At 41.9% G+C, this 24,708-nt stretch overlaps 1 protein-coding gene and 1 pseudogene across 2 annotated transcripts in view; one reads left to right on the forward strand and one right to left on the reverse strand.

Moving 5' to 3' along the window:
• The window catches only part of RTF1 (RTF1 homolog, Paf1/RNA polymerase II complex component), a gene marked incomplete at its 5' end in the record, with an annotated part of 54,568 nt that overhangs the window by 26,397 nt on the left and 3,463 nt on the right, over positions 1-24,708 (forward strand). Inside the window, 12 exons of the mRNA XM_080931033.1 lie at positions 2,876-3,080; positions 6,872-6,986; positions 7,646-7,757; positions 16,011-16,146; positions 16,882-17,059; positions 20,499-20,581; positions 22,287-22,374; positions 22,461-22,568; positions 23,031-23,108; positions 23,218-23,339; positions 23,498-23,555; positions 24,586-24,663. Coding sequence (XP_080787159.1) covers positions 2,876-3,080; positions 6,872-6,986; positions 7,646-7,757; positions 16,011-16,146; positions 16,882-17,059; positions 20,499-20,581; positions 22,287-22,374; positions 22,461-22,568; positions 23,031-23,108; positions 23,218-23,339; positions 23,498-23,555; positions 24,586-24,663 — 1,361 coding nt within the window. The remainder of the gene's footprint in view (positions 1-2,875; positions 3,081-6,871; positions 6,987-7,645; positions 7,758-16,010; positions 16,147-16,881; positions 17,060-20,498; positions 20,582-22,286; positions 22,375-22,460; positions 22,569-23,030; positions 23,109-23,217; positions 23,340-23,497; positions 23,556-24,585; positions 24,664-24,708) is intronic.
• LOC308431853 (endothelial differentiation-related factor 1-like) lies at positions 8,182-12,293 on the reverse strand (annotated as a pseudogene). Its single transcript has 2 exons — positions 11,814-12,293; positions 8,182-8,201 (listed from the first exon to the last, which is right to left on the reverse strand). The product of its transcript is annotated as an endothelial differentiation-related factor 1-like (transcript).

Here is a 24,708-nt window from a genome sequence, read left to right on the forward strand (position 1 = left end):
ATAGAAAAATGAAGAATTCATTTTGCTATTTTTGTCAATACTAGTAGACAGCTGAACTTGTTCAAGGACTAGAATAGTAAACTTTATTTATTTTATTTTTGGCCAAAAAATGGCCTAGCCTGGTTTTAAGCACTTGTCAATGATTGCAAGTTAAATCAAACAAATTCTGGTATAACTGATGATTTAATATCCATTAGTAATGTATGCTGTCTTTTTTATCTTGTTATTTTTTGTTATTGTTGTTGCTATTCAGGTCACACTGGCCTTGTCCTCTCTATGTAGTCCAGGTTGGCCTTGAACTGGTGATCTTCTGGTCTCAAACTTCTGAGTCTGAGAAAAGGAAGAAAGAATGCAGAATTATCAATGTACTGGATGAGTTTGAATTTATGGAGAACAAGATATTCATGTAGTCTAAAAGTATTGCCTAGTTCATACCAGCCTTTATACAGGGAAACCTGGGACAGACAAGTGTTACATGCTCATGGCATAACACTAAAGGAGAAGGCAGAGAAGAGTTCTTTGGGGGGAAATAATACAGCAACACCAAGGTCTAGCATAGGACCCCAGACAGGACTGCAGAGTGAGGAGGAGGAGGGAAAGGAGGAGCAGCAGCAGGAGAAAGAGAAGGAAGAGGGGAAGGGAAGGAAGAGGAATAAAGGTGACTTTAAAAAGCTGTTGGACTGTAGCTTGGGGGTAGCCCACTTGTGTATCCTGCTCAGATCCCTGTGTTGTATCCTCAGCACCATGGTGGTAGGAACAGCAAAGAACATAAATAACTTTTGTAATATGCTTGCCAAATTCATAACCTAAATTGTTTTTTGACAGAACAAGCCAACTAAGCCAGATTACTGCTGCTATTTAAACTTAAATGAAATAAAATTCATATTTAAGATGTAGATACTCAGTTGCACTACTCACATTTCAGTTGACTGTTGGCCACCTGTGGCTGCAGCCATTCAAATGAAGAATTACTAATTTATAAAAAGTACAGGCTGAGGTGAAGAGATGGCCCAGTGGCTAAGGGCAGTAGACTCTTACAGGGACCTGAGTTGGTTTCCCAGTAAATCACAAGCACCTGTGACTCCAGCTCCACAAGGATTTGATCGGATACCTTAACCTCTGAAGGCACTGCATTCGTGCACATGCCCACGCAAACACACATATTTCTAATTAAAAATAATAAAAAATTTAAAAACACAGGGTTTTCCCTCATGGCATAAAGACTGAGACGTTTTAACATAGGGCATCCACATTGCAGCTCTTTAACTGGTGGGGACTCTAAAGACTCCAGAGATAGGCAAGGTGGACAGACTTTTAATCTTAACACTTGTGAGGTAGAAGCAGGACAGGACAGTCTGGTCTATGTAGGGAGTTCCAGGACAGCCAAGGCTACACAGTAAGATGGGGTTTATTACTTAAATTTCCCAATAAAGCAAGGGAGAAAAGATTTGACTCATAGTTTGGGAGATAGCCTGTCATAGTAGGCACAGCGTGTTGGCAGGAGCCTGGGGCAGCTGGCTGCAGTACATCTACTATCAGGAAGCAGAGAGATGAATGTGGGGCACAGTTCCATTCCTTTGTTTTGTGTATCCAGGCTTTAGACTCCGGGAGTGATGCCACTTATTTTCTCACCTCAGTTCGCCCAGTCAAGATACCCCATCATCAGCATACCTAGAAGCTTGTCTTCTATGCGATTCTAAATCTAGTCAAGATGACAGTTTTTACCATCATACAGAGTAAGCTTCACATTGTGTTTTCATTACCATCTCATAGAATTCCATTAAACAATATAGTAGACTTTAATTTTTCAGAATTGTAATGGCATTGACAGAAAGAGGTAATCCAAGCTTGGTAGCACACACTCTGTAGTCCCAGCTGCTCAAGAGGCTAATAAGGCAGTGCAGTCATACAAACCCAGAATTTGAGGCCAACTGGAAAACACAGTGAGCCTCTAGCTCAAGCATATCTCCCCTCCCACCCCCGGCCTTTATAGTTCTTAAGTTTTTGGTTTTGCTTTTTAGTTTTTTTTTTTAAATAAACCATCTTTTTATTGATTTATTTATCCTTATTTTTTTAATAAACCATCTTTTTATTGATTTATTTATTCTTATTTGCTTTTTAGTTTTTAAAGATTTATTTGCTCTTTTTTTTTTTTTTTTTTTTTTTATGAATGTGAGTATACTTTCGCTCTCTTAAGACACACCAGAAGAGGGCATTGGATTCCATTAGAGATGGTTGGGAGCCACCATGTAGTTGCTGGGAATTGAACTCAGGACCTCTGGGAGAACAGTCAATGCTCTTAACTACTGAGCCATCTCTTCAGCTCCCAGTTTTGGTTTTCTGAGACAGGGTTTCTCTGTGTAACCCTGGCTATCCTCGAACTAGTTCTGTGGATCATCCTGACTCACATGGATCTGCCTACCTGTGCCTCCCAAGTCCTAGGCTACACCACCACCCAGCAAAACTTGAATGTCTGTCTGTCTGTCTGTCTGTCTGTCTGTCTGTCTATCTATCTATCTATCTATCTATCATCTATATCTATTTGTTGCTTTTATAGGTTTATAATTGTTTTTCAGAGTAACCAGGTTGAATGTGTCACGTATCAGGTTTGTAAACCCAGAACTCAGGAGGCTGAGGCAGGAAGAGCAGGACTTTGAAGATGTCTTGTGCTACATAGAAAAACCCTGTGTCAAAAAGGAAACTGTTGTGGTCATTTTTCCAGCCTAAATTTCCCTATCTGTTTGCATTTACCAAAGACAGATCGAGTAGACGTCCCAAGAGGGTGGAGATGGCTGTGTGCCTTTCCTGTGGGAGAGCCAAGGGGTGGTACGTGTCACATGGCATGGTGTGACCTTCTGTTGGTTTTCCATTGCAGGTGAGGTGTCAGATTCTGACAGCAACAGCTCCTCCTCTAGTTCAGATTCAGACTCCTCATCAGAAGATGAAGAGTTCCATGATGGCTATGGAGAGGATCTTATGGGAGATGAGGAAGACAGGGCCCGACTGGAGCAGATGACAGAGAAGGAGAGGGAGCAGGAGCTCTTCAACCGCATAGAGAAGAGGGAGGTACTGAAAAGAAGGTAAGGCTGCCACTACCCTGTCCGCTCACTTTTGTTTCTCACAGTTTAAGATTTTCTCCAGCTTCACAATGGTATAAGGTTTTACCCATAAAATTATTTTTCTCATTACAATTGATAAATTACATGAGATGCCAAACACTTCATTTCACAGGATGACTTGGCTCACTGGCCACCAAGTAATGACAAAGAAACTTTGTATTAATTATGAGAGTTTGTCCTGAGCTTGGCAGACCCTAAACTGGTCATCTAAGTAAACCTGGCCATCTAGCTCTGCCCCACCATGTGGCTTATTAGTTACCTCTTCTTCAGTCCCTGCACCTCTTCCTCTTCCTCTGTGTCTAGCTGGCAAATCTCCCTCCTCTCTCTCTCTTTCCCAGAGTTCCTATCTCTGCCTGGAAGTTCGGCCTATCCTCTCCTGCTTTGCTATAGGCCGTTCAGCCTTAATTAAACCAATCAGAAGGTGATGGAGAACATGTTTACAAAACACGGAGACAGGTGATGCTTCATAAAAAGATAATCTACACAGTGCACAAGAATTATCCCAACAATGCTTTGTGAAAATTGTTTTACCAAACTACAACAATTAAGATTTGAGCATTTGGGGCTGGAGAGATGACTCTGGTTAAGAGCACTGACTGCTCTTTCAGAAGTCCTGAGTTCAATTTCCAGCAACCACATGGTGGCTCACAACCTTCTGTAATGGGATCTGATGCCCTTTTCTCGTGTGTCTAAAGAGAGTAACAGTGTACTCATATACATTCAATAAATAAATGTCTTTTTAAAATTTATTAGCATGCTTGCGTCAGATAGGCTGTGATGCTTGGTAGGTTGGGTATAGTGAACACATTTTAAGCTTTTAGTGTTTTGGCTCCCATGGGGTTGAGACACAGTTCTTTAATAAGCTGAAGAGAGTCTGTTTATAGGAATGGACAATTGGCAATGTGATTGTTCATGTAATGTGAGTTAAGTAGCTTAAGATCATATTTATGCCTTCTGTACTAATGTGCATTATTCAGTAGTAGGCTTTTTGTTGGTTTGTAGTTCTGGTGATAGAACCCAGGGCCTCACGTATGCCAAACAAGATTTCCACGAATGAGGGGTGACTTCCTTTTTTTTTGTTTGCTTGTTTTTTGTTTTTTTTTTTTTTAAGATTTATTTATTTTATTTATATGAGTACATCATAGCTGTCTTCAGACATATCAGAAGAAGGCATCAGATCCCATTGCAGATGGTTGTGAGTTACCATGTGGTTGCTGGGAATTGAACTCAGGACCTCTGAGAGAGCAGTCAGTGCTCTAAACCGCTGAGCCATCTCTCCAGCGCCAGTGTCTTCCTTTTCTTGAGATTTAAGACAAGGTTTCCTGGGTGTAGTAGCACAAGCCATTATTTCCAGCACCTGGGAAGCAGAGGCAAGAGGATCTCTGAGTTTTGAGGTCAGCCAGGGCTACATAGTGAGTTTCAGGATAGCCAGAGCTACTTAGTAAAAAACAAACAAATATCCAAAGGTAAATAAAATGTAATTAATTTTTACTTATTTACTTTTGTTTTCTTCAAGACAGTGTTTCTTTGTGTAGCCCTGGCTGTCCTTGAACTTAATTTGTACACCAGGCTGGCCTCTGCCTCCCAAGTACTGTGATTAAAGGCATGTACTACCATCACCAAATATAGTTAATTTAAGTTAAAAATAAAGTAAGTATATTATTTCACTTCTACCAGACAAAAATTATTGAGAAAGTCATTATCTTATTTTGTCTGTTATATTGTGTGCATGCTTGTTTTGTGGATGATATATAGGTACTCATGCTTGTGTGTGCACACAAAAGTCATAATAGGGTGTCGGGTGTTTTTGTATTCTACCTATTCATTTAAGGCAGGATCTTGGCTAAGCTAATGGGATCTGATGCCCTCTTCTGGTGTGTCTGAAGACAGCTATAGTGTACTTATATATGGTAAATAAATAAATCTTAAGAAAAAAAAAGCAGGTGATATTTTTAGCAGCTAAAAGAATGTTGAAGGTGGTGACAGAACTCCTGAGAGCTGTGGTGTTCTGTGACTCTGGAAAGGGACAATATATATATACTCTGAAAATTCTCTTCAGCTTCTGTTGCTGTTTTGGAACATTTTGGTGTTTCTTTTTTGTTTGTTTTTCAGTTTTTGTCTTTGGTTAGTTGGTTTTGGTTTTTAGTTTTTCAAGACAGTGTTTCTCTGCATAGCCATGGCTGTCCCGAAACTATTCTCTGTAGACCAGTCTGGCCTTGAACTCTCAGAGATCCCTTACTTTTGCCTCCTAATTGCTGGGATTAAAGGCCTGTGCCACAACTGTCCAACTTCTTTTTTCTATTATTATTACAATTTTAAAATGTTCTTCTGTCTGGGTGTGTTATCTCCATGTATGCCTGTGCACCATGTAAGTGCCTGATGCCTGCAGAGGCTAGAAAAGGATATCAGATCCCCTGGAGCTGGACTTATAAATGGCTGTGAGCCACTCTGTTGAGTTCTCCAACCCAGGCCTGTGCACCTAATCCCTAGAGACAGAGTCTTGCTGTGTTGTCTTGATACTCCTGAGCTGAAATAGCCCTTACACCTCAGCAATGACCCCCAAGTAGGACATAGGTATATACATCCTGTGCTCAACTTCACTTAGCATTTTTTTAAAAAATTAGTTCATGTAGCATATTCACTGTTAGAGCTGAGTAGCATTCCATTATACACATATGCTGCAGTTTGTGAATTTGTTCAATTGCCATTAAAGTTCTTGCTTTTTTTTTTTTTTTTTTTTTTTTAGTATGTATAATGTACTATGTCTTAGTTAGGAATCCTGTTACTGTGAAGAGACACCATGACCAAGGTGTCTCTTATAAAGGCAAATATTTAGTTGGAGTTTGCTTATAATTTCACTGGTTCAGTTTATTATCATCATGGTGGGAAGCATGGCAGCATTCAGACTTAGTGCTGGAGAAGGAGCTGAGACGGAGCTGAGAGTTGATCATAAGCCAGCCACACTGGGTGGAACCTGAGCATAGAAGCCTCAAAACCCACCCCCACAGTGACACACTTTCTCTAACAAAGCTAAACCTCCTCCAAAAAGGCCCCACCTCCTAATAGTGCCACTTCCCATGGACCAAGCATCCATACCAGCACATAGTATACCACATACTATAAATGCTGATATTCAAATGTTTGAGTACCTGTTTTCAGTTAATTTGGCTATAATCTGCTGCATTTTCATTTAATACATTTTTATTTTCTTTATTGAGACATAGTCAAGCTGGTCTCAAACTCATATAGCTGAGGATGACCTTGAACTCCAATTTGAATTTTTTTCTCATGTCTATTCCAAATGAATGCTTTCAAATAGATTGGTGGTTTTGTTTGTTTGTTATTTTGTTTTGGTTTTAGTTGTTTATTTGTATAGGTGTTTTGCTTGTCTGCTGTATATCACATTCATTCTTGGTGCTCACAGAAATCAGAAGAGGGGATCAGGTTCCAGGAATGACAGACTGTTGTGAGCTGCCATGTGGGTACTGGAATTGAACCTGGATCCTCTGGATGAGCAGGCAGTGCTCTAAAACATTAAGCATCTCTCTGCCCCACAGACACAATTTTAACATATTTATTGGGCATTGAATTTCTTTCTGGAAGCAAAACAGAATTATTTTTGTGTGTGTCTAAGATTCTTGTATTCCAAAATGTATAACTCCTCCTCTTACTTCTTGTTTTCTAGCCAGTAGAAACCAATCTTTACATATATTTTATTCCTTTTATAAACCAAACAAATATCTTTTAATCAGATTTGAAATTAAGAAAAAACTAAAAACAGCCAAAAAGAAAGAAAAGAAAGAAAAAAAGAAAAAGCAGGAAGAAGAACAAGAAAAGAAAAAGCTGACACAGATTCAAGAATCTCAGGTAGGAGGCCATTCCCAGAGCACAGCTGTTGGTGTGGGGCGGGTGGTGATAATCTAGGCTAGACTGAAGATGTATGAGATAATCTGCACCTGCCCCCTGGGGATCTCATTCATCTCTGAACACCATTTCACCATTAGCTACACTGATGAACTTCTTAGGACTTGTTCACTCAAGTCAGGGTAAATAGGGGTGTGTGAGGATCTCTGGAGGGTATGTTGGTAAACTTCCTTCCCCAGGTAACCAGCTTGATTATGTTTACTCAGAAGTGTATCACCCTAGGTATAAATATAGTCATAAAAATTTATAAAAGTTATCATCTTTGCATCTGAAGATACCAACAGATAGTAGATCAAAACATGGAGTGTCCTGCTGGGAAGAGCTCACTCTGATAATTCATTCATCCACTTTTTTTCTGTTGGTACAAGGTGTCGCTGTATAGGCTTTGTCTTCACTGTCTTGTAACCCAATACTTAGACCAAGTTAGACTCAAACTCAAAGAGATCCACCTGCCTCTCCCTTTCAAGTGCTGGAACTCAAGATGTGAGCTTAGCTAGGTTTTTAGGTTTGTACAGTCCAATTCACGGACTAAAAGTGTTGATTGTTGGTATAGAGAATCTTACCAGGATGGAGTAAAACGGATGCCCTGTATACCCCCCTAGGTTACTTCCCACAATAAAGAACGGCGTTCTAAGCGGGATGAGAAACTAGATAAGAAATCTCAAGCCATGGAGGAGCTAAAAGCAGAGCGAGAAAAACGGAAGAACAGAACAGGTAAGCGGGGAAATGAGTGACGGTGGCTTATTTTCCCTTTTGTTAGCTCTATATGTTGTAGAAACTTGCAGCCGTAATGGCAATGGTCTAAGGAGCATCTGATCCCATTGTCCAGGCTCTGCTTACACCATACCCTTCCTGGTTAGTCTATAGCTCCTTTTCCCATTTGATTGTCTAAAGTGAACATTAACAGTGCCGTGTTTTAACTATAATAGTTCAGCATCTCTTATAGACAAGAGCCCCAGTGATATTTCTTTTTGTGGGTTCTATAGATAAAAGCTAGGTTTTTGTGCATGTTAGTCAAGCCCTCTCTACTAAGCTATATTCCTATCTCCAGGACTCATTTGGAGGGTTGTTTGCTTTATCTGAAAACAGTGTCTCATAGTCCATGCTGGCCTTGAACTAACCACAATGAATTTATCACTCACTGTGGCATCAGATTGTCTAAAAGTGGAGATATAGACAGTTGCAAGCAACTCTGTGGGTGCTGGGAGCCCTCTGAGAGCAGTAAGTGCTCTTAGCTGCTGAGCCAGCTGAGCTCTGGCACAGGGCTGGACCAATGCCTCCATGGTTAGGAATGCATTCTGTACAAAAATAAGGAAGTACAATTTGGATCCCAATACCATATAACAAGCTGGAGGACATCTTGCAAATGCCTAAAACTCTAACTCTGAGGACTCCAATCCCCTCTTGGCCCCTTCACATAAGGAGGAGCATGCACCCGCCCACATGCATGTGCATATGTGCACATAGACACATATACATAAATAAATCTTTTTTAAAAAGCATTGAATTTGTCATAATCCAATATGTACTCAGTGTTTTATCTCCCTCTTCAGCAGAAGTCCCTTGAACCTTATAAGGAGTGTATAATACAAATATCTCATTTGAGGCTGGGTATTCTGCCATCTTACTCTCTGTACATAGACCAGTTGTGGGGATTTATTCTTAATGTCTATGAGAATCATCCATGTTTTCTTATAATCTGGTACAGCTTATATTCTTCCTAGTCAATTAGTCAACTGGTTATGGCCCCTTGACAAGACTACAACACTCCTTTCTCATATCCTTCCTTCCTTTCCCTTGTTGATAAGATTTCTTCTCAGGAGGAAACATAAGCAACCTCCTCCTCTTCCTCCTCCTCCTGAGCTCCCAAGGAGGCATCATGATCCCACCAGACTTTACTCTGAAGAATCAGTGAGTTTATTGGGTTTTCTTACAAACATGGTTTTATTAGTCAGGATTCTCTAGGAGTAAAAGAACTTATAGTCTGAATGTATGCATAGAAAAGGGATTTATTAGAATGACTCACTGGCTGTGGTCCAGCATATCCAACAATGGCTGCCTATGTATAGAAGGTCCAAGAATCCAGTAATTGTTCAATCCACAAGACTGGATGTCTCAGCTATTCTTCAGAATGTGGCAGAATGCTAAAGAAGTAGACTCCAATGCCAGTGAAGGAATAGAGAATGAAGTGAAGAATTAAGGGTGGAAGAAAGCAAGCAAAATGAAAGCTTCTCTCTTCCATAACCTTTATATAGGCTTCCATCAGAAGGTATGGCCCACACTAGAAATGGATCATCCCACTTCAAATGATCCAGTTAAGCAAGAAAGCTTTCACAGGGATGTCCAGCCATTTTTCTTAGTTAATTCCAAACATAGTCAAGTTGACGAACGAATAGTTATCCCAATGGCAAGATGTGACTTACAGGGCTGTGAGTGTTCCTTCCCTGGAAAGGCCATACCCAGCAGTGCTGAGGGCTTCCCTGAATAAATGGAACAGCCCTACTCTGCTAGTGCCCCACCCCATACTCTAGCCCCTCCCTAAAACCTCATTCGATTAAAGCAAACAACAGGTGGTGCTGAGTTGCTGAATAATCTGGTGAGAGTCTTTTGTCCCTCACCAGCCCCTGCATGAAGGGAGGTACACAGTTCAAGCCCATATGGAATAATCCTTTCACAAAGGGGTGCAGCTGAACTCCCCAAAATGGCTTTTGCTTGGCTCTTAGGAAAATTATACACAACACCCCTTCTTTTCTCCCTGCCCAAGTCAGGATTGAACTGGGGACTTCATACATCTCAGGCAATCAAGTGTTCTATCATTGACCATAACCTATACTTTTAATCTTTTAGGAGTGGTAGGATGCTGGAAATGGAACCTAGGGTCTCAGACATGCCAACTGTGGACTCTGATATCAACCACATACATCCTTAAAGTACTCCCCACACCTGTAATCTATGTAGCTTTCTTCTGAGATTTGGAATTATTAGCAGCCCTTGCTGCTGAGAAAGTAGACTACAGTCTACACAGAAAAGTATCTATCCAACTGATTATTCTGTCTGTTTTTGTGCCTTTTCAGTCTACAGAGCTAGGGTTTTGGTTCAGTTTTTGTTTTTTGTTTTGTTTGTTTTAAGGATAACATCAAGGAGCTAGGCATAGGGTTGGAGAGATGGCCTAGCAGTTAAGAATACTGGCTGCTATTCCAGAGACCCTGATTTCAATTCCCAATACCCACATGACTGTTTATACAACCATTGTCTCCACTTCCAGGGAATCTGATATGCTCTTCTGGCCCCCAAATGTATATGGTTCATAGATCTACATATAGGCAAAACAGCCATACATATGTATGGCTTTTGGAGACAATGTCTCATATAGCCCAGGCTGGCCTCAGCTTGCTGTGTAGCCAAGAATGAAAGAATGACCTTAAACTTCCTCTTTCTAGCTCTTGTATGCTCAAGTTACAGGCATTTCCCACCACAGCTGGTGTATTTGATGCTGAGGATTGAAACCAGGGTCTTATCTACCAGGCAGGCACCCTAATGGCCTAGCTATAGCTTTATTTTTTTGTAACAACTTTATTGAAATAAAGCATATAAAATACTGTTTACTCATGAAAAGTTTACAATGCAAACAGCTTTTATTATGGAGAATCCACCTGTCTGTCCAGTAAAACCGTGATTTTTATGCACTTACCCATAAGATATCCAATTCATATGCATGACATCATATATATATATATATATATATATATATATATATATATATATATATATATATATATATATATATATATATATGCAATCTTTTTATGCCTGGCTCTTTCTCTCTCTCTCTCTCTCTCTCTCTCTCTCTCTCTCTCTCTCTCCTTCTTTCTTTCCTTCCTTCCTTCCTTTCTTCTTTCCTGGCAGGGTTTCTGTTTGTAGCCCTAACTGTCCTGAAACTCACTGTGTTTACCAAGCTGGCATAGAACTCACAGAAATCTGCCCAACTCATTCTCCCAGATGCTGAGATTAAAGAGACACACCACCACACCAGCTGGTGTCTCTTTTCCTTTTGTTTTTATAACCTTTTGATGTCATGTCCAAGAAATTCTTGCCAAATCCAATGTCATGATTCTCCAGTAATTGTTCTTAATTTAGATCTTTGCTCCATCTTTAATCTTTGATTCATCTACACTTAATTTTAATAAATAGCATAAAGTGGGTCAATTTTTATCTTTTCTTTTTTTTTATATTATTCAAGTTTTTCAACACCCATTGTTTTCTGCTGTTTGTTTTGTTTTGTTCTGTTTTGGTGAGATAGGGTTTCTCTGTGGTGTTCTAGCTGTCCTAAACTTATTCTGTAGACCAGGTTCACCTGGAACTTAGAGATCTGCTTGCCTCTGCCTCCCAAGTGCTGGGATTAAAGGCACGTACCCACTGTTGATAGCACATTTGCCCATTGATGGTATTGTAGCCCTTTTAGAGGAAAGGAGAGCTGACTCAGCACAACAGTGCCTGCTGTTGTTCTGGAGGATCTGTTTGATTCCCAGCATCCACATGGTGGCTCACAGCCACAAGTAACTCCAGTTCTAGGATCCAGTGCCTTCTGATCTCTGAGGGCTGGTGCTCTGGTGTGATACTCATACACACACACACACACACACACACACACACACACACACACACACTGGGATTGCAGGTCTGTATCATATCACACCCAAATCTTTTTTTTTTTTAAACTTTGCAAGGTTTTGCTTTGTTTGACAGCAGTTTTGGGTTGAGGAGCCCCACTGCAGTGCTGGCAGTCCTGGGGGACCAGCCAGAAGAGCTCAGCCAGAAGCACTGGCTTCGAGGCCTGCGACCCCATTTTGATAGGCTTCCCAGTGTCCTTCTCCTGGCGCTTAAGGCCAATGACTCTCTCAGTTTTGCCCAAAACCTGATTATTCAGAATGGCCGGTCCACTTTTATAGTCTGTGGCCTTTCATTGATTTTTGTGGCCAGGCCCTTCTGTGTCAGGCCTTTGCTCTGCCGCCCCTGCTGGATCACTTTGCCCACCTCCAGGGACACCCAGCCATGATGCAGCTCCTCTCTCTCCCGGTCTAGCTTGGCTGTGTTTTTAGTGATGGAATGCTGCTTGTTCTGGCCAGCAGCCCATTTCTCAGATGTCTCCACATCTTCTCATTGCTAAGATGGCCTGCTTAGACCTGGCCTGTGCAGCCTCGGGCCCTTCTTTCGCAGCACCGTCACATTGTCCCAGTCACTCTCGGCCATGGCCCACCTCAGTCCATCAGTACAGTTTGTTTCTGAATAGTTATTCATTAAATGAATGTTTTGTTTTGCTTTTGATGTTTAAAAATAGCCTTTTAATTATTACTTTGTTTCATGAACATATAAATTATAAAATCTATGCTTCCAAATTTCTGTCTCCTAATAAACATCTATAGATAAATAGGAAAAAAACAAGTGGACTTACTTATTTTATGTATTGAGTATTTTTTCTGTATATGCATATTTGCATATCCTTGCACCTGCTGCATGCCTAGTGCAGCAGATCCCTTGGAACTGCAGTTGGAGATGGGTGTGACCCACCGTGTGGGTACTGGGAACGGAACCAGGAGCCTCTGCAAGAGTAACCAGTTCTCTTAACCGCTCGCCATCTCTCCAGTCCCCACACTCAGTTTCTTACACATTTAACAACAACCAACACAAACTTCTATGATATCTAGAATGATAATTTCTTCCACTGGCAAACTAGCAACTCATTCTATACCAGACACCAACCAAGTTTTGTAATTCCAATAATATACACAAATTGATAGCTCAGTCCTCCCATGAATGTCCAGTTCTTTTTTATGTGCTTCTGAGCAGTGGGCCAAATCCTGCTTCCTCTGAAAGCAGTTAATTTACTACAGTGTTGCACAGGACTCAGGCATACTTAGATTTGTTTGTGTTTTTGTTTGAGACAAGGTCTTACATTGTCTGGCTGGAACTCTGTGTAGTTGTGGTTGACCTTGAATTTGTAATCCTTGTGTCTCCACTTCCCCAAGGCTGGGATTACAGGTATGTACCATCACGCCTGGTTAGGTTATCAAGTTTATTATAAAAGCTATTACAAAAGATACAACTGAAATGATTCGTAGGGTGGGACATTTGCAAGCAAACCCTACCCCTCTGGACTGGCCACCCTCTGGGAACTTCCTCTGGTTCTGGCACTCAGATTTCCACATTCTATTCTATGGGAAGTTTTTTGTTGTTGTTATTTGTTTTTGTTTTTGAGGCTTCATTACAGAGGAAACATTGAGCAAATCAATTGGCCTTGGTAATCTGCTTAACCTTCAGCCTCTTTCTCCTTGAAGATCTGAGTCTCAGCTCTCTAATACTGCCTTGGTCTTTCCAGGGACCAGCCCCTGTCCTGAAGCTACCTATGGGCTTGCAGCCACCAGTCAACTCATTAGCATACTAAAAGACACTATCACTTTGAAGATTCCATGGATTTTAGGAGTTGTGTGCCAGGAAAGGGAATGAAGATGTATTTCGTAATGTCACACAAGGTATATTAAGGGGAAGTTCAGCTTCCATATCCTTCTACTCGATGCCTTGCCCCCTTCCCTTAGTGGGCATCACTTAAATGTTTCATATACATACCAAAGGGATGGGATGTCACTCAGTTGGCAGCAATGCACAAAGCCCTGGGTTCAGTCCCAGGCATGAAGGGACCCCCTTTAATCCCAGCATTTGTCTGGGGTTGATGAAGCCATAGAATTAAAAGTTGAAGGTTATCCTTGACCAAAGAGCAAGTTCAAAGCCAGTCTAAAATATATCAGACCCTGTTTCTCTATATATTTTTTCTTTTTTTTTTTGTAAGCATACAAACAGAGTCACATGCTATTTCCCATCAACCATCAATGGGTAACATACTATACATACATACATACATACATACATACATACACACACACATACATACATACATACACACATACATACACATACACACACATACATACATACATACACACACATACATACATACACACACATACATACATACATACATACACACACATACATACATACACGCACACATACACACATACATACATACATACATACATACATACATACATACATATACATGCCTTTTTTTCTTCCTTTCTTATAGCTGTGTATTCTGTATTTTGTATTCTGGAGGTTATACCCTGGTTTGAGGTTTAGGATGTGTCTTTTTGTTCGTTGTTTGTTTTGTTGTTGCTTGGGTTTCTTAAGTACTAGAGAAAAGAACCCTCCTACAAATATGTATATGAGAACTTTTATTTACTTTGTGTTTGTATATGTAAGGCACATATATGCATATATGTGGAATTCAGAAGACATCTTTTGAGATTTGATTCTCTCCTACCATGTGGATTCTGAGGACCAAACTCAGGTTGTCGAGGCTTGGAGGCAAGCACCTTTTGAGCCACCTCTCCAGACTGACTTTTTATTTTGAGACAAGATCTTATTAAATTGCCCATACTGACCTTGAAACTCACCTTCCTTCTGGCTTGGCTTCCTAAATAGCTGGGATTCTAGACAGACACCACTACAGCAAAGTCTGATTCCATTCCTTTATAGCTACTAGAAGACAACCTTCTTTTGTGACTCAAATTTTCATTGCCAGCTAGGGGGAGTAACAGCATTCACAAGGCTGTCTGATCACTGAGAGGAAGAACTCCATTAGAATAAAGCATCACTCATTTGTGATTGCAGGCTGAGAGTACCACCTTCATGCTGCAGCAGCTATGTGGTTGCAAAGTGAGCTGAACCAGAAGCCTGCAGGAATTACTAACCGGCCCTTTAAAACCCACCTAGTCACTCACAGTGATAATTCCTTTCTTCCTTTATAAAAAGATGAATTTTTAGTTATATGTATGTGCATGTGTCTTTGTGTGGGTCTGTGAGTGTATGAGGATGTCAGAAGAAGGCACCAGATCGTCTGGACCTAGAGTTAGAGGTGGTTATAAACCACCTCATGTTGGTGCTGGAACTGAATTAGGTCCTCTGAGAGAACAGTAGGAACTGCTAACCACTGAGCCATCTCTCCAGCCCATCTCCTGTTGTTCATTTTATGACTCATTTTTCTCAGCTTTACTGAAATTTAAGTGGCATGGGTAATTGAGTGGTACTCCCAGAGTTTAGAACTAGCCTAGACTCACCTCATAGTGAGTCTGTGTCAAAAGCCAAACAGTGCTGGTGGGATGAGTCAGTGGTTAAGAGTGCTTGCTGCTCTTCTATCACACATGAGTTCAGTTGCACACATGTCAGGTGAGCTTTATCACTGTAACTCTAGCTCCAAAGCATCTGACACCTTTTGTCCTCCTTGGGCACCTGCACATAATAGATTTTTCTTTAAAGAGAAAAACAAAAGATAATTATGAGTTTTCTTCATTCTTTCCTGCCTAATGTCAAGCATCTTAACTAAAGACCACAAGGGAACCAGCAAGATAGCTAGACAGGTAAAGGCAGTTCCTAAATCCCACATGATGGAAGGAGAGACCTGACTCCTGCATGTTATTCTCTGACCTCCACACACACATATATAAAGGAAGCAATTAAAACCTTTTCTTAAAGAGAACAGGGGCTGAATATATAGCTCACTGGTGGAACACTTGCCTAGTATGTAAGAGTCCCTGGGTTCAATCCCCAATATGTGGGGAGGGTTGGGAAATTTTAGTATAGTTGGTAACCATTTCTACTTACCTTGTAGCAACCTTGTTTGTTTGTTTGTTTGTTTGTTTGTTTGTTTTGGTCTGTGGGATCTGATCTTGGTACCTTAATCATTAACTGTGTTTTACCTAAGTATAGCTCAGGTTATCACAGACCAATCTAGAAATGATAGACTGTCTGCTTGGGTCCTTTTCTATGTTCCAGTTCTTTCCAGAGATCAAAGATGAGTTGATTTCTTGTTTGTGGAGAGTACATAGATAAATGTTTTCTTTTTTGTTCTAGCTGAGCTCCTCGCCAAAAAACAGCCATTGAAAACCAGTGAAGTCTACTCTGATGATGAGGAGGAGGAAGATGATGACAAGTCCAGTGAGAAATCAGACCGCTCATCCCGAACGTCGTCATCTGATGAAGAAGAAGAGTAAGCTATCTGTATGGATCTAGCAGGCAGGAGAAGTGGAGTGAAAGAGTTTATTGTTTACTTAAATTAGAGGTCCCATCATTAAGGGAAGCCAAGGCAAGAACTTGAAGCAGAAACTAACCGAAAAATGCTTCTTACTGTCTTCCTCAGTCTGGCTCTTGGCCAGACAGCTTTCTCATGTAACCCAGGACTCACAGTGGCCTGGGCCCTCCCACAGCAATCACGAGCAAGAAAATGCCCACAGACCATTCTGATTAAGGCAGTCCCCTCTCACCCCCTAATTTTGAGCTTCTCTTCCTAGCTGTGTCAAGTTGACAACTGAGATTAGCTGTCACGGGGGGGGGGGGTGGTTCTTGGAAGAGAAGCCTAGTGTAGCTATAAGGCTACACTATTTTTGGCTTGATTTAGTATTCTTTAATTCTGCATATCCATCTCTCCTGCCCCTGACTCCTGGGTGCCTCCATGGGCATTTCTCTTGGGCCTAGTAGATGTGAGCTAACAGCATTTCACCTCAGACTGGTGTGCAGCTGCTTTTCTGGGATGCAACATCAGTCAGGGCATTGCACACTATAGAGGAGACTTTATATAGAGATATAGTCTATATAGATTGGACTCTTACATGATCCTTTATTTCATCTCCTAAGTTAATCACATGATTTTTGGGTAAGGATCAAGAATTTGCTAATCTGTCTCTCTGGTGGTTTTATAGTGAATACTGTTCTTTGTTTCTCACAGGAAAGAAGAAATCCCTCCAAAATCGCAGCCAGTCTCCTTACCCGAGGAACTGAATCGGGTTCGGTTATCACGGCATAAACTGGAGCGCTGGTGTCACATGCCCTTCTTTGCTAAAACTGTCACAGGATGTTTTGTACGGATTGGCATTGGAAACCACAATAGCAAGCCAGTTTACCGGGTTGGTATTCTTCCCTTGGACAATTTTCCATATTTTAAATATAATGCTTGTCTATTGGGAGTGGGAGCTGCTGAACAAATCTGTTATTCTGCCACCATTTGACTGAATTAGTCAGCTTCCCTTATAACTAGGAAAAGTAGCCCACGCCTGTACTTCCAGTACTTGGGAGGCTGGTATAAGTTTGAAGCCAGCCTGGGCTGCAGAATGAAACCCTGTTTCAGGAACAGACAAGACCAGGTATGCAGGCACACACCTATAATTCTAGCACTTGAGACAGAGGTAGGAGAATTGCTACAAGCCAGTCTAGTCTACAGAGTAAATTGTAGGACATTCAGTGCTATTGTGACCCTAAAGGGTTAGTCCCAACACTTGGGAGGCAAAGGCTGGCAGATATCTTAAGTTTGGGGGCAACCTGGTCTACATAGAGAGTTTCAGGACAGCCAGAGCAACACAGAAAGACCCTGTCTTGAAAAGCCAAATAAAAAGTCCTTGAAAGAAGGTATGGTAAAAGAGGAATAGGGGAGCAAACTGCTGGTGTTCCTGGATTTGGATGAGAGAGGAAGAGACTCATAGTTCTCTTAAGAGCATGTCAGTCACCCTGGACATGGTAGTGCATGTCTTTAATCCCAGTACTGCAGAGGGAAACTGTAAGTTTGAGGTGAGTCTGTTCTACATGGAAAATGCAAGACCACTTTGTGAGAGTCTCAAAAGACAAGAGCAAGCCAACAAAACCTCCCGGTGGTTTCTTCCACCTTCCAGTATTGCCAAGCCAACAACTTCAAGACTTCAGCACATGCCTTTAGAAGACACTTAGGAGCCAGACTAGCAGAAGTGGAGCTGAGCTTTTAGAGAACAGCTCTTATAATATTTTTTGTTTGAGGAAAAAGAGAATTGTTCTTTTTTTCAGTGTATGAAAAATTGCCATGTTATGCACCAAGTTACCTAGACCCAGGGAAGAGAAAAAAGTGACACCGACTCTGCTTTGGCTCCCATGCCCCAGCACTGTTGCTGTGGTCTGGGCTGGAGCCTCGCTGCTTTATTTTTCCTGTTCTGATTGATTTTTTTAGACTGGATCTTACTGCATAGCCCACACTGGACTTGAACTTTTTTCTTTCTTTCATTCTAAGAGATGGTTTCTCTGTGTAGCCCTGGCTGTCCTGGACTTCCCTCTGTAGACCAGGCTGGCCTCTAACTCAAGACATCTGCCTGCCTCGGCCCCCAGTGCAGGGATTTTACCCATGCTGGTCCCAGTTGGTTGTTGTGTTTGTTTTGTTTTCAGTTGTCTAGTTCTAAAGTAGTTCATTCCTTGTCTGCATGCTCTATGCTCTCCTTTTTCAGTGACTAGACCTTGGCCTGTGTGGTATGCATGCAGTAAGTGCATGTGGTACTTACAGTCAGAGACAGAGGAAGGACAAGCTCAGTGAGTTTGAGGCCAGTCTGGGTTACATAGTCAGCTCATGGGCAACCTAAATTGCATTCAAACGGAAGTACAGTGCTCCTCCACAAGCATGAGGACTTGTTTAGGTTCCCAGTGCCCATAGAAAAGCTTGGCTTGGCAGTGCAGGCATGTAACTGTGCTGCAGGTCAAAGACAAGCAGATCCCAGGAATTCACTGGTCAGTCCAGCTGGATCACCAGCTGGTTTTGAGATGAGGTTCCGTGAGGGACCTCATCTCAAAACACGAGGTAGAAAATGATGGTAGACACCTGACTTTTAGCCTCCGTATGAATGACAACACAGGCAAGCAGACCCACTCACATGCACACACAAAGGTTTTTAAAGATTTAGTTATTATGTACAGTGTTCTGTCTGCATGTATGCACCAGAAGAGGGCACCAGATTTCATTACAGATGGTTGTGAGCCACCATGCAGTTGCTGGGAATTGAACTTGGGACCTCTGGAAGAGCAGCCAGTGGCTCTTAACCTCTGAGCCATTTCTCCATTCCCCACACACAAATTTTAAAACCTTTAAAACAGTTTTATTACTATGTGTAAGAGGTTTGTGAGGGAAGTTATACATGCACCATGCGGGTGTTCAGAGGACACTGTTGGAGTTGGTGCTCTCCTTTCACTTTTAGGTTAGCTGCAGGGAAGTTGTTCGAATTGCATCAAGTAGCAAGTCTCTTTGCCCACTGAGCCATCTTGCCAGTCTGTTTTTTCTTTCTTTTTCCTTTCTTTCTTTCTTTTTTTTATTACTGTTGCAAGTGTCATGGTGTCAGTATGTGGAGGTCTAAGGGCAACTTAGGAAGCCATTTGTCATTTTTCTCTTGTTTTGAGGTAGTTTCTTTTTTTCTGCCACCCTGTGTACTCTAGGAGACTAGCTGGCTCATGAGCTTCTGGGTCATTCCTCTGTCCCTGCTTTTGTCTTCCCATGGAAGTTCTAGAATTACATATGTGCACCACTACATCTGGCTTTTGGGTGGTGGGGTGGGGTGAGGTAAGACCTGGTTTCTGTGTGTAGCCCTGGCTATCTTGGAACTTACTGTGTAGACCAAATTGGTCTCAAAGATTCACTGCCTCTGCCTCTTAAGTGCTGGGATTAAAGATGTGCTTTGAGCCCAGCTCTGTCCTGACTTATTATATAGGCTCTAGATAGCCAACTTGTGTTGTCAGGTAGGCTTTTGCACTTAGCTGCTTTGCTTTCTGATCCATCTTCCTGGCCCAGTCCTTCCTTAAGAAAACATAAATAAGAACCAGGTCTAGTCTATTGCTGGAAGCCTAAAGTCCTGGGTGTTTGTAAAATAGAGCTGGGAGGATCACTTGAGCCTGGAGTTCAAGAACAGCCTGGCCAACATAGTTAAAAACCTGTCTCATTTTAAAAGAAAGAAAGGAAAGGAAAAGAAAAAGGAAGTATGTTTGTCACTAGGCCTGCCCATCTGAGTTCAATCCCCATGAATCCACATGGTGGAAAGAGAGTTGTCCTGAGCTCCACTCAAGTGTGCCTAGGCAGGAACATTAGTTTAATGGGGCGGCGTGGGAATGATCCAGTTTATAAAGGTATTTGCCACCAAGCCTGACAAATGAGTTTGGTCTCTGAAACCAATACAGTATGAGAGAACTGAGTTTCAAAAGTTGTTTTATGGCATCCATGCTATGGCACATGTATGCTTGCATGTGAATGTGCACATAAGTAAATGTTTTAGTCTTTTCTTCTTCCTAAGGATGGAATGCTAGGAATATTATTCACTTAACCTAGCATGTTCAACACTCAACAACAACAAAAGAACTGACCTTTGGCTTTTCTATAATGGCCCCTCCAGACTGCCTGCCTTTTCTCCTGCACCTTGCTGTCCCTTACCAGTCTTAACCATCTGAATTATCACCATGAGACAGGCTCCTGTGGGCCTCTTTCACAGTGTTGCTGTGTCTGGGTAGATAGTCAAAGGTGTGCAAAGCTCTGCACGAGGATTTTACTGGTGTCTCTGTTCTCTCTCTTAGGTGGCTGAGATCACAGGTGTTGTGGAAACTGCCAAAGTTTACCAGCTGGGTGGAACCAGAACCAACAAAGGGCTCCAGCTACGGTAAGATACATAATACACCCTTGTAACCCTAGCGTTCCAGCGATGGAAGCAGGAGGATCACTGCAAGTTCAAGGCCAGCCTGCTGTGTATGGTGAACTCCAGGCCACCTAGAGTTAACATGTGCCCTTCCTCATCTTCCTCTCCCCCTCCCCCTGTCTTTTTTGAAATAAGGACTTTCTGTATATAACCCAATCTGGTCATAAACTCATAATCCTGCCTCAGCCCTCCAAGGGTTGGGATAACTTTTGTGCCACCACACCCAGGTCTGAGAGGTCTTTCTGTGGCAGCTTTAGCTTCCTTTTTGGACAGGTATCGCCTCTTGGGCTGACATTGCCTCCAATGTAATGTTCATAACAGAAGTACTATGTGTGGTCCCATAAGGCACATAGAGAAAAGCTTGGATCTAAAGAGTTACTCTCTCCCATAAGGGACAAGGGTACAGTATGTTAGGATGTACAGAAAGACAATAGTCAGGTCCTTGAGACCTTCATACCACAGCCAGCATGAATTTCCTGTGAAGGCAACCAGGAGACTTCTTTTTGATTCTGGCTCTCTTAACAAGACTTAATTTCCCCATCAGTGAAATGTCATTTACTCAGCATGTTTCCTGAATATCTAATCTGTGCCTGGCACTGTTCTTGACATTAGGATAAAGGAGATAACAGATACTCAAATTCCGGTTCTTTTCCTTCTGAACCCTAACAGTCTTAAAGAACTCTTCTCAGAAGGTATAAAAGGAGTTTGCCAAGATCACATAGTAGATAGCAAGTAATAGATACACCCAACCAAATCCTCATCCTGCACCCCCTGGTTCATTTAAAAAGCTTGGGGGTTGGCAAGATGGGTCAGAGGATAAAGGGACTTGCCACAAGACTGGAGATGACATGAGTTCAGTCCCTGGAGCCCGTGTGGTAAGAGGGTACTGATCTTGTAAGTTGTCCTCCATTACATGCACTTGGAATTGTAAACAGACACACACACACACACACACATACACACACACACACACGTGTATGCACACAAATAAGCTTAATATTTTTTTAATAAGAACAGGCTGGGGGCCTAGAGAGATGGCTCAGATTTCAGATTTTGAGTACTTACTGCCTTTTTAGAGGTCCTGGGCTCAGTCTCCAGCTCCCACATGGTGGCTTATGACTACCTATAACTCCATTTCTGGCCTCCTTGGACATACAGTAGATACTTGTGGGCAGTGTCTATTTAAAAAAATTTTTTTTTTCTAAAGAAGAAATCAAAAAGAGCTTGTCGGGCTAATTAGTGTTCAGAGACATCTCTTAAGAGTATGGTTTCAGAGTCGCCAAACTTTGCCAAGGCATTGCTCAGCAGAGACACAGTTCTGTTCATTCTGGGAGCTGTGCAGACTGCATACTCCTGATACTGACGGGCTCTGAGGATTTTGTAGTAAACACTCACCAAGCCCCCAGGCTTTCACTGTTAGTTTTCTAAACTCAATCCTGAGTGTCCAGTGAAACCACCTCTGGGAGGCTGGGTTCTTAATCCCAGAAATTTGGGCTTAGTAGATCTAGTTGGTGTTTTAGCATTACAGGTTGAATGTCTCCTTGATAATTCAGAGGGTAGCTGGGATTAAGACCGACAGACACAGATAATATACACAGTCTGGTGTGGTTGCTTAGCTGGGTACAGTCAACACGCACATTCATGGAGATGCTGTCTCTCTCTTATATAGGCATGGCAATGACCAGCGAGTGTTCCGCCTGGAGTTTGTGTCCAACCAAGAATTCACTGAAAGTGAATTTATGAAGTGGAAGGAAGCGGTAAGCAGCTAGACTTGGAGCAGTTGTTTGTAGACGTTTCCTTCCCTAAATCCTTTACTAATAACTTTTTCTTTATTTTGGTCCAGATGTTTTCTGCTGGTATGCAGTTGCCCACACTAGATGAAATCAATAAAAAGGAATTATCTATTAAGGAAGCTCTCAATTATAAATTCAATGATCAAGACATTGAGGAGGTAAGAAGCCTGAATTCCAGAGGCTGGCCATTCTAAGATCCAGTTTGGAAAAGGTCAGACTTGTCATTTTCTGCAGTCTGAGACTTGTTATTGATACTTTATCAAATCTTTCTTTATACCTTGTCATCTTTAGTGAGACTATATAGACTCAAGTCTAATAGGATGTGTATTCCCCTAGGCTTGGTCTCTGTTCTCTTGGACAGTGGCTATCCTTACAGTTCCATGCCTTTGTGCTGCTGCTGTTCTGGGGGGCATGCCCCTCCAGACTATCTCAGAATCTACATGACCCAGAAGCAGCATGCTATCCCTTGGAAGGAATTTGCTCGCCCTCTTGGGTGTGATCCTGCTACAGGACAAGTGGTCCCCTTTCACTAGCAGCTTACCTCCAAAATGGTCTCATTTAGCCTGTCTACAAATATAGTTTGGAAATACCACACTGCTGATGTCTCTTCTCCGATACAGATAGTTAAAGAGAAAGAAAGGTTCAGAAAAGCTCCACCAAACTATGCTATGAAGAAGACGCAGCTGCTAAAGGAAAAGGTAAGGACTTGTGCTCAAACCCGTCAGTGGTTTATCACATGAGGTGCCTTACCTGTGCTGTATGAGATATTTAATAGAGAATCAGTAACAGGTATGTTTCTGTGGACAGGCCATGGCTGAGGACCTGGGAGATCAGGACAAAGCCAAACAAATCCAAGACCAGCTAAATGAGCTAGAGGAGCGAGCAGAAGCCCTGGACCGCCAGAGGACCAAGAACATATCTGCCATCAGGTGTGTTACTAATCCTGCTTTGCTAAGGACCCTGTTCTTGGCCAGCCTGTAGCCTTATAGATTGACTGTTACATGGACTCCATAGATCTCTGGGGTGCAGAAGTTCTATCCTGTCCCACCCCCTCACAGCCCACTGACTGACCCCTCTTACCTTCCAGCTACATCAACCAGCGGAATCGGGAGTGGAACATTGTGGAGTCTGAGAAGGCTCTGGTGGTGAGTTTTAACCTTCACATGGATTACTAAAAGCAGTTCTAGTTAGAACAATAGGAGTTCCAGCATGATGGCACACACCTATATTGCCAACACTTGGGAAATGGCAGCAGAAGTTCAAGGTCAGCCTCAGCTGCATTGCTGTTCAGAGCCAGTCTGGGTTATATAAGGCCCTGTCTCAAATAAAATTAGGGCCAATGAGAAGTGTTTGCTATGAAAGCTTGACGCCCTGAATTGAAGCCCTAGGACCCATAGAGGTAGAAGGAGAGAACCAACTCAAAAATATTGTCCTTTGACCTGCATACATACATCATGGCAGGCATGCACCTCCCCCAGATAACAAAAGAAGTTAAAAATAAAATCTTTTTTGTATATTATTCATATCTGTTTTAAGTTATTGAAATTGTATGTACGCTTAGCATGTGTGCATTCTCTACTTCATGTCTGCTTATAGCATTTGTAACCTGTGATACAAAGTAACCATCTTCTGGCTAGTTTGCCCTTACATTCATTTTTTATGATTGTAGTACCTATATCTGTTTTATTGGGGTGCTGGTGTGTGTTTGGTGGTTGCTTCTTTATCTATTCTGTTAGGGGATGTGTGATTGCTGTATCTATTTGGGACTGGGTGTTGTGCTCTGTCTATTTTGATAGAGGGGGTTGGGTTCTTGCTCCTCTAACTACTGGGAGAAGGTGTTATTCTGTATTTCATTAGGGGAGGTTCCATTGTTACTCCTGTATCTATTTTGTTAAGGGGAGTTTTGGTTCCTGTTCTTTTACCTATTCTGTAGGGGGTAGGGGTTGGTTGTTGCCCCAGAATCTATGTTTTTGGGAGGTTGTTTTTTGTTCCTGTTCTGCAAAGCTCAGCCCTGAACCTAGGTCTTATGTGTGCTTGGCAAGAGCTTTATCACTGAAAAGGATAGACAGCTTTTGAATTTTTTTTTTCCTAGCTCCTTGCAAGATGTTATTTATATGTAAGCTTGTGATGAAAGAGAGGAGGGGGAGGAGATCTAATGCATGCTTTCTGTTTTAGGCTGAAAGTCACAACATGAGAAACCAGCAGATGGACCCCTTCACCAGGCGGCAGTGCAAACCCACCATCGTCTCCAATGTGAGTGTATGAAGAGGACATAGATTCTAGGACATAAAATGAATT

Source organism: Micromys minutus (assembly GCF_963924665.1).
Source record: "Micromys minutus genome assembly, chromosome: 17".
Lineage (NCBI taxonomy): Eukaryota > Metazoa > Chordata > Mammalia > Rodentia > Muridae > Micromys > Micromys minutus.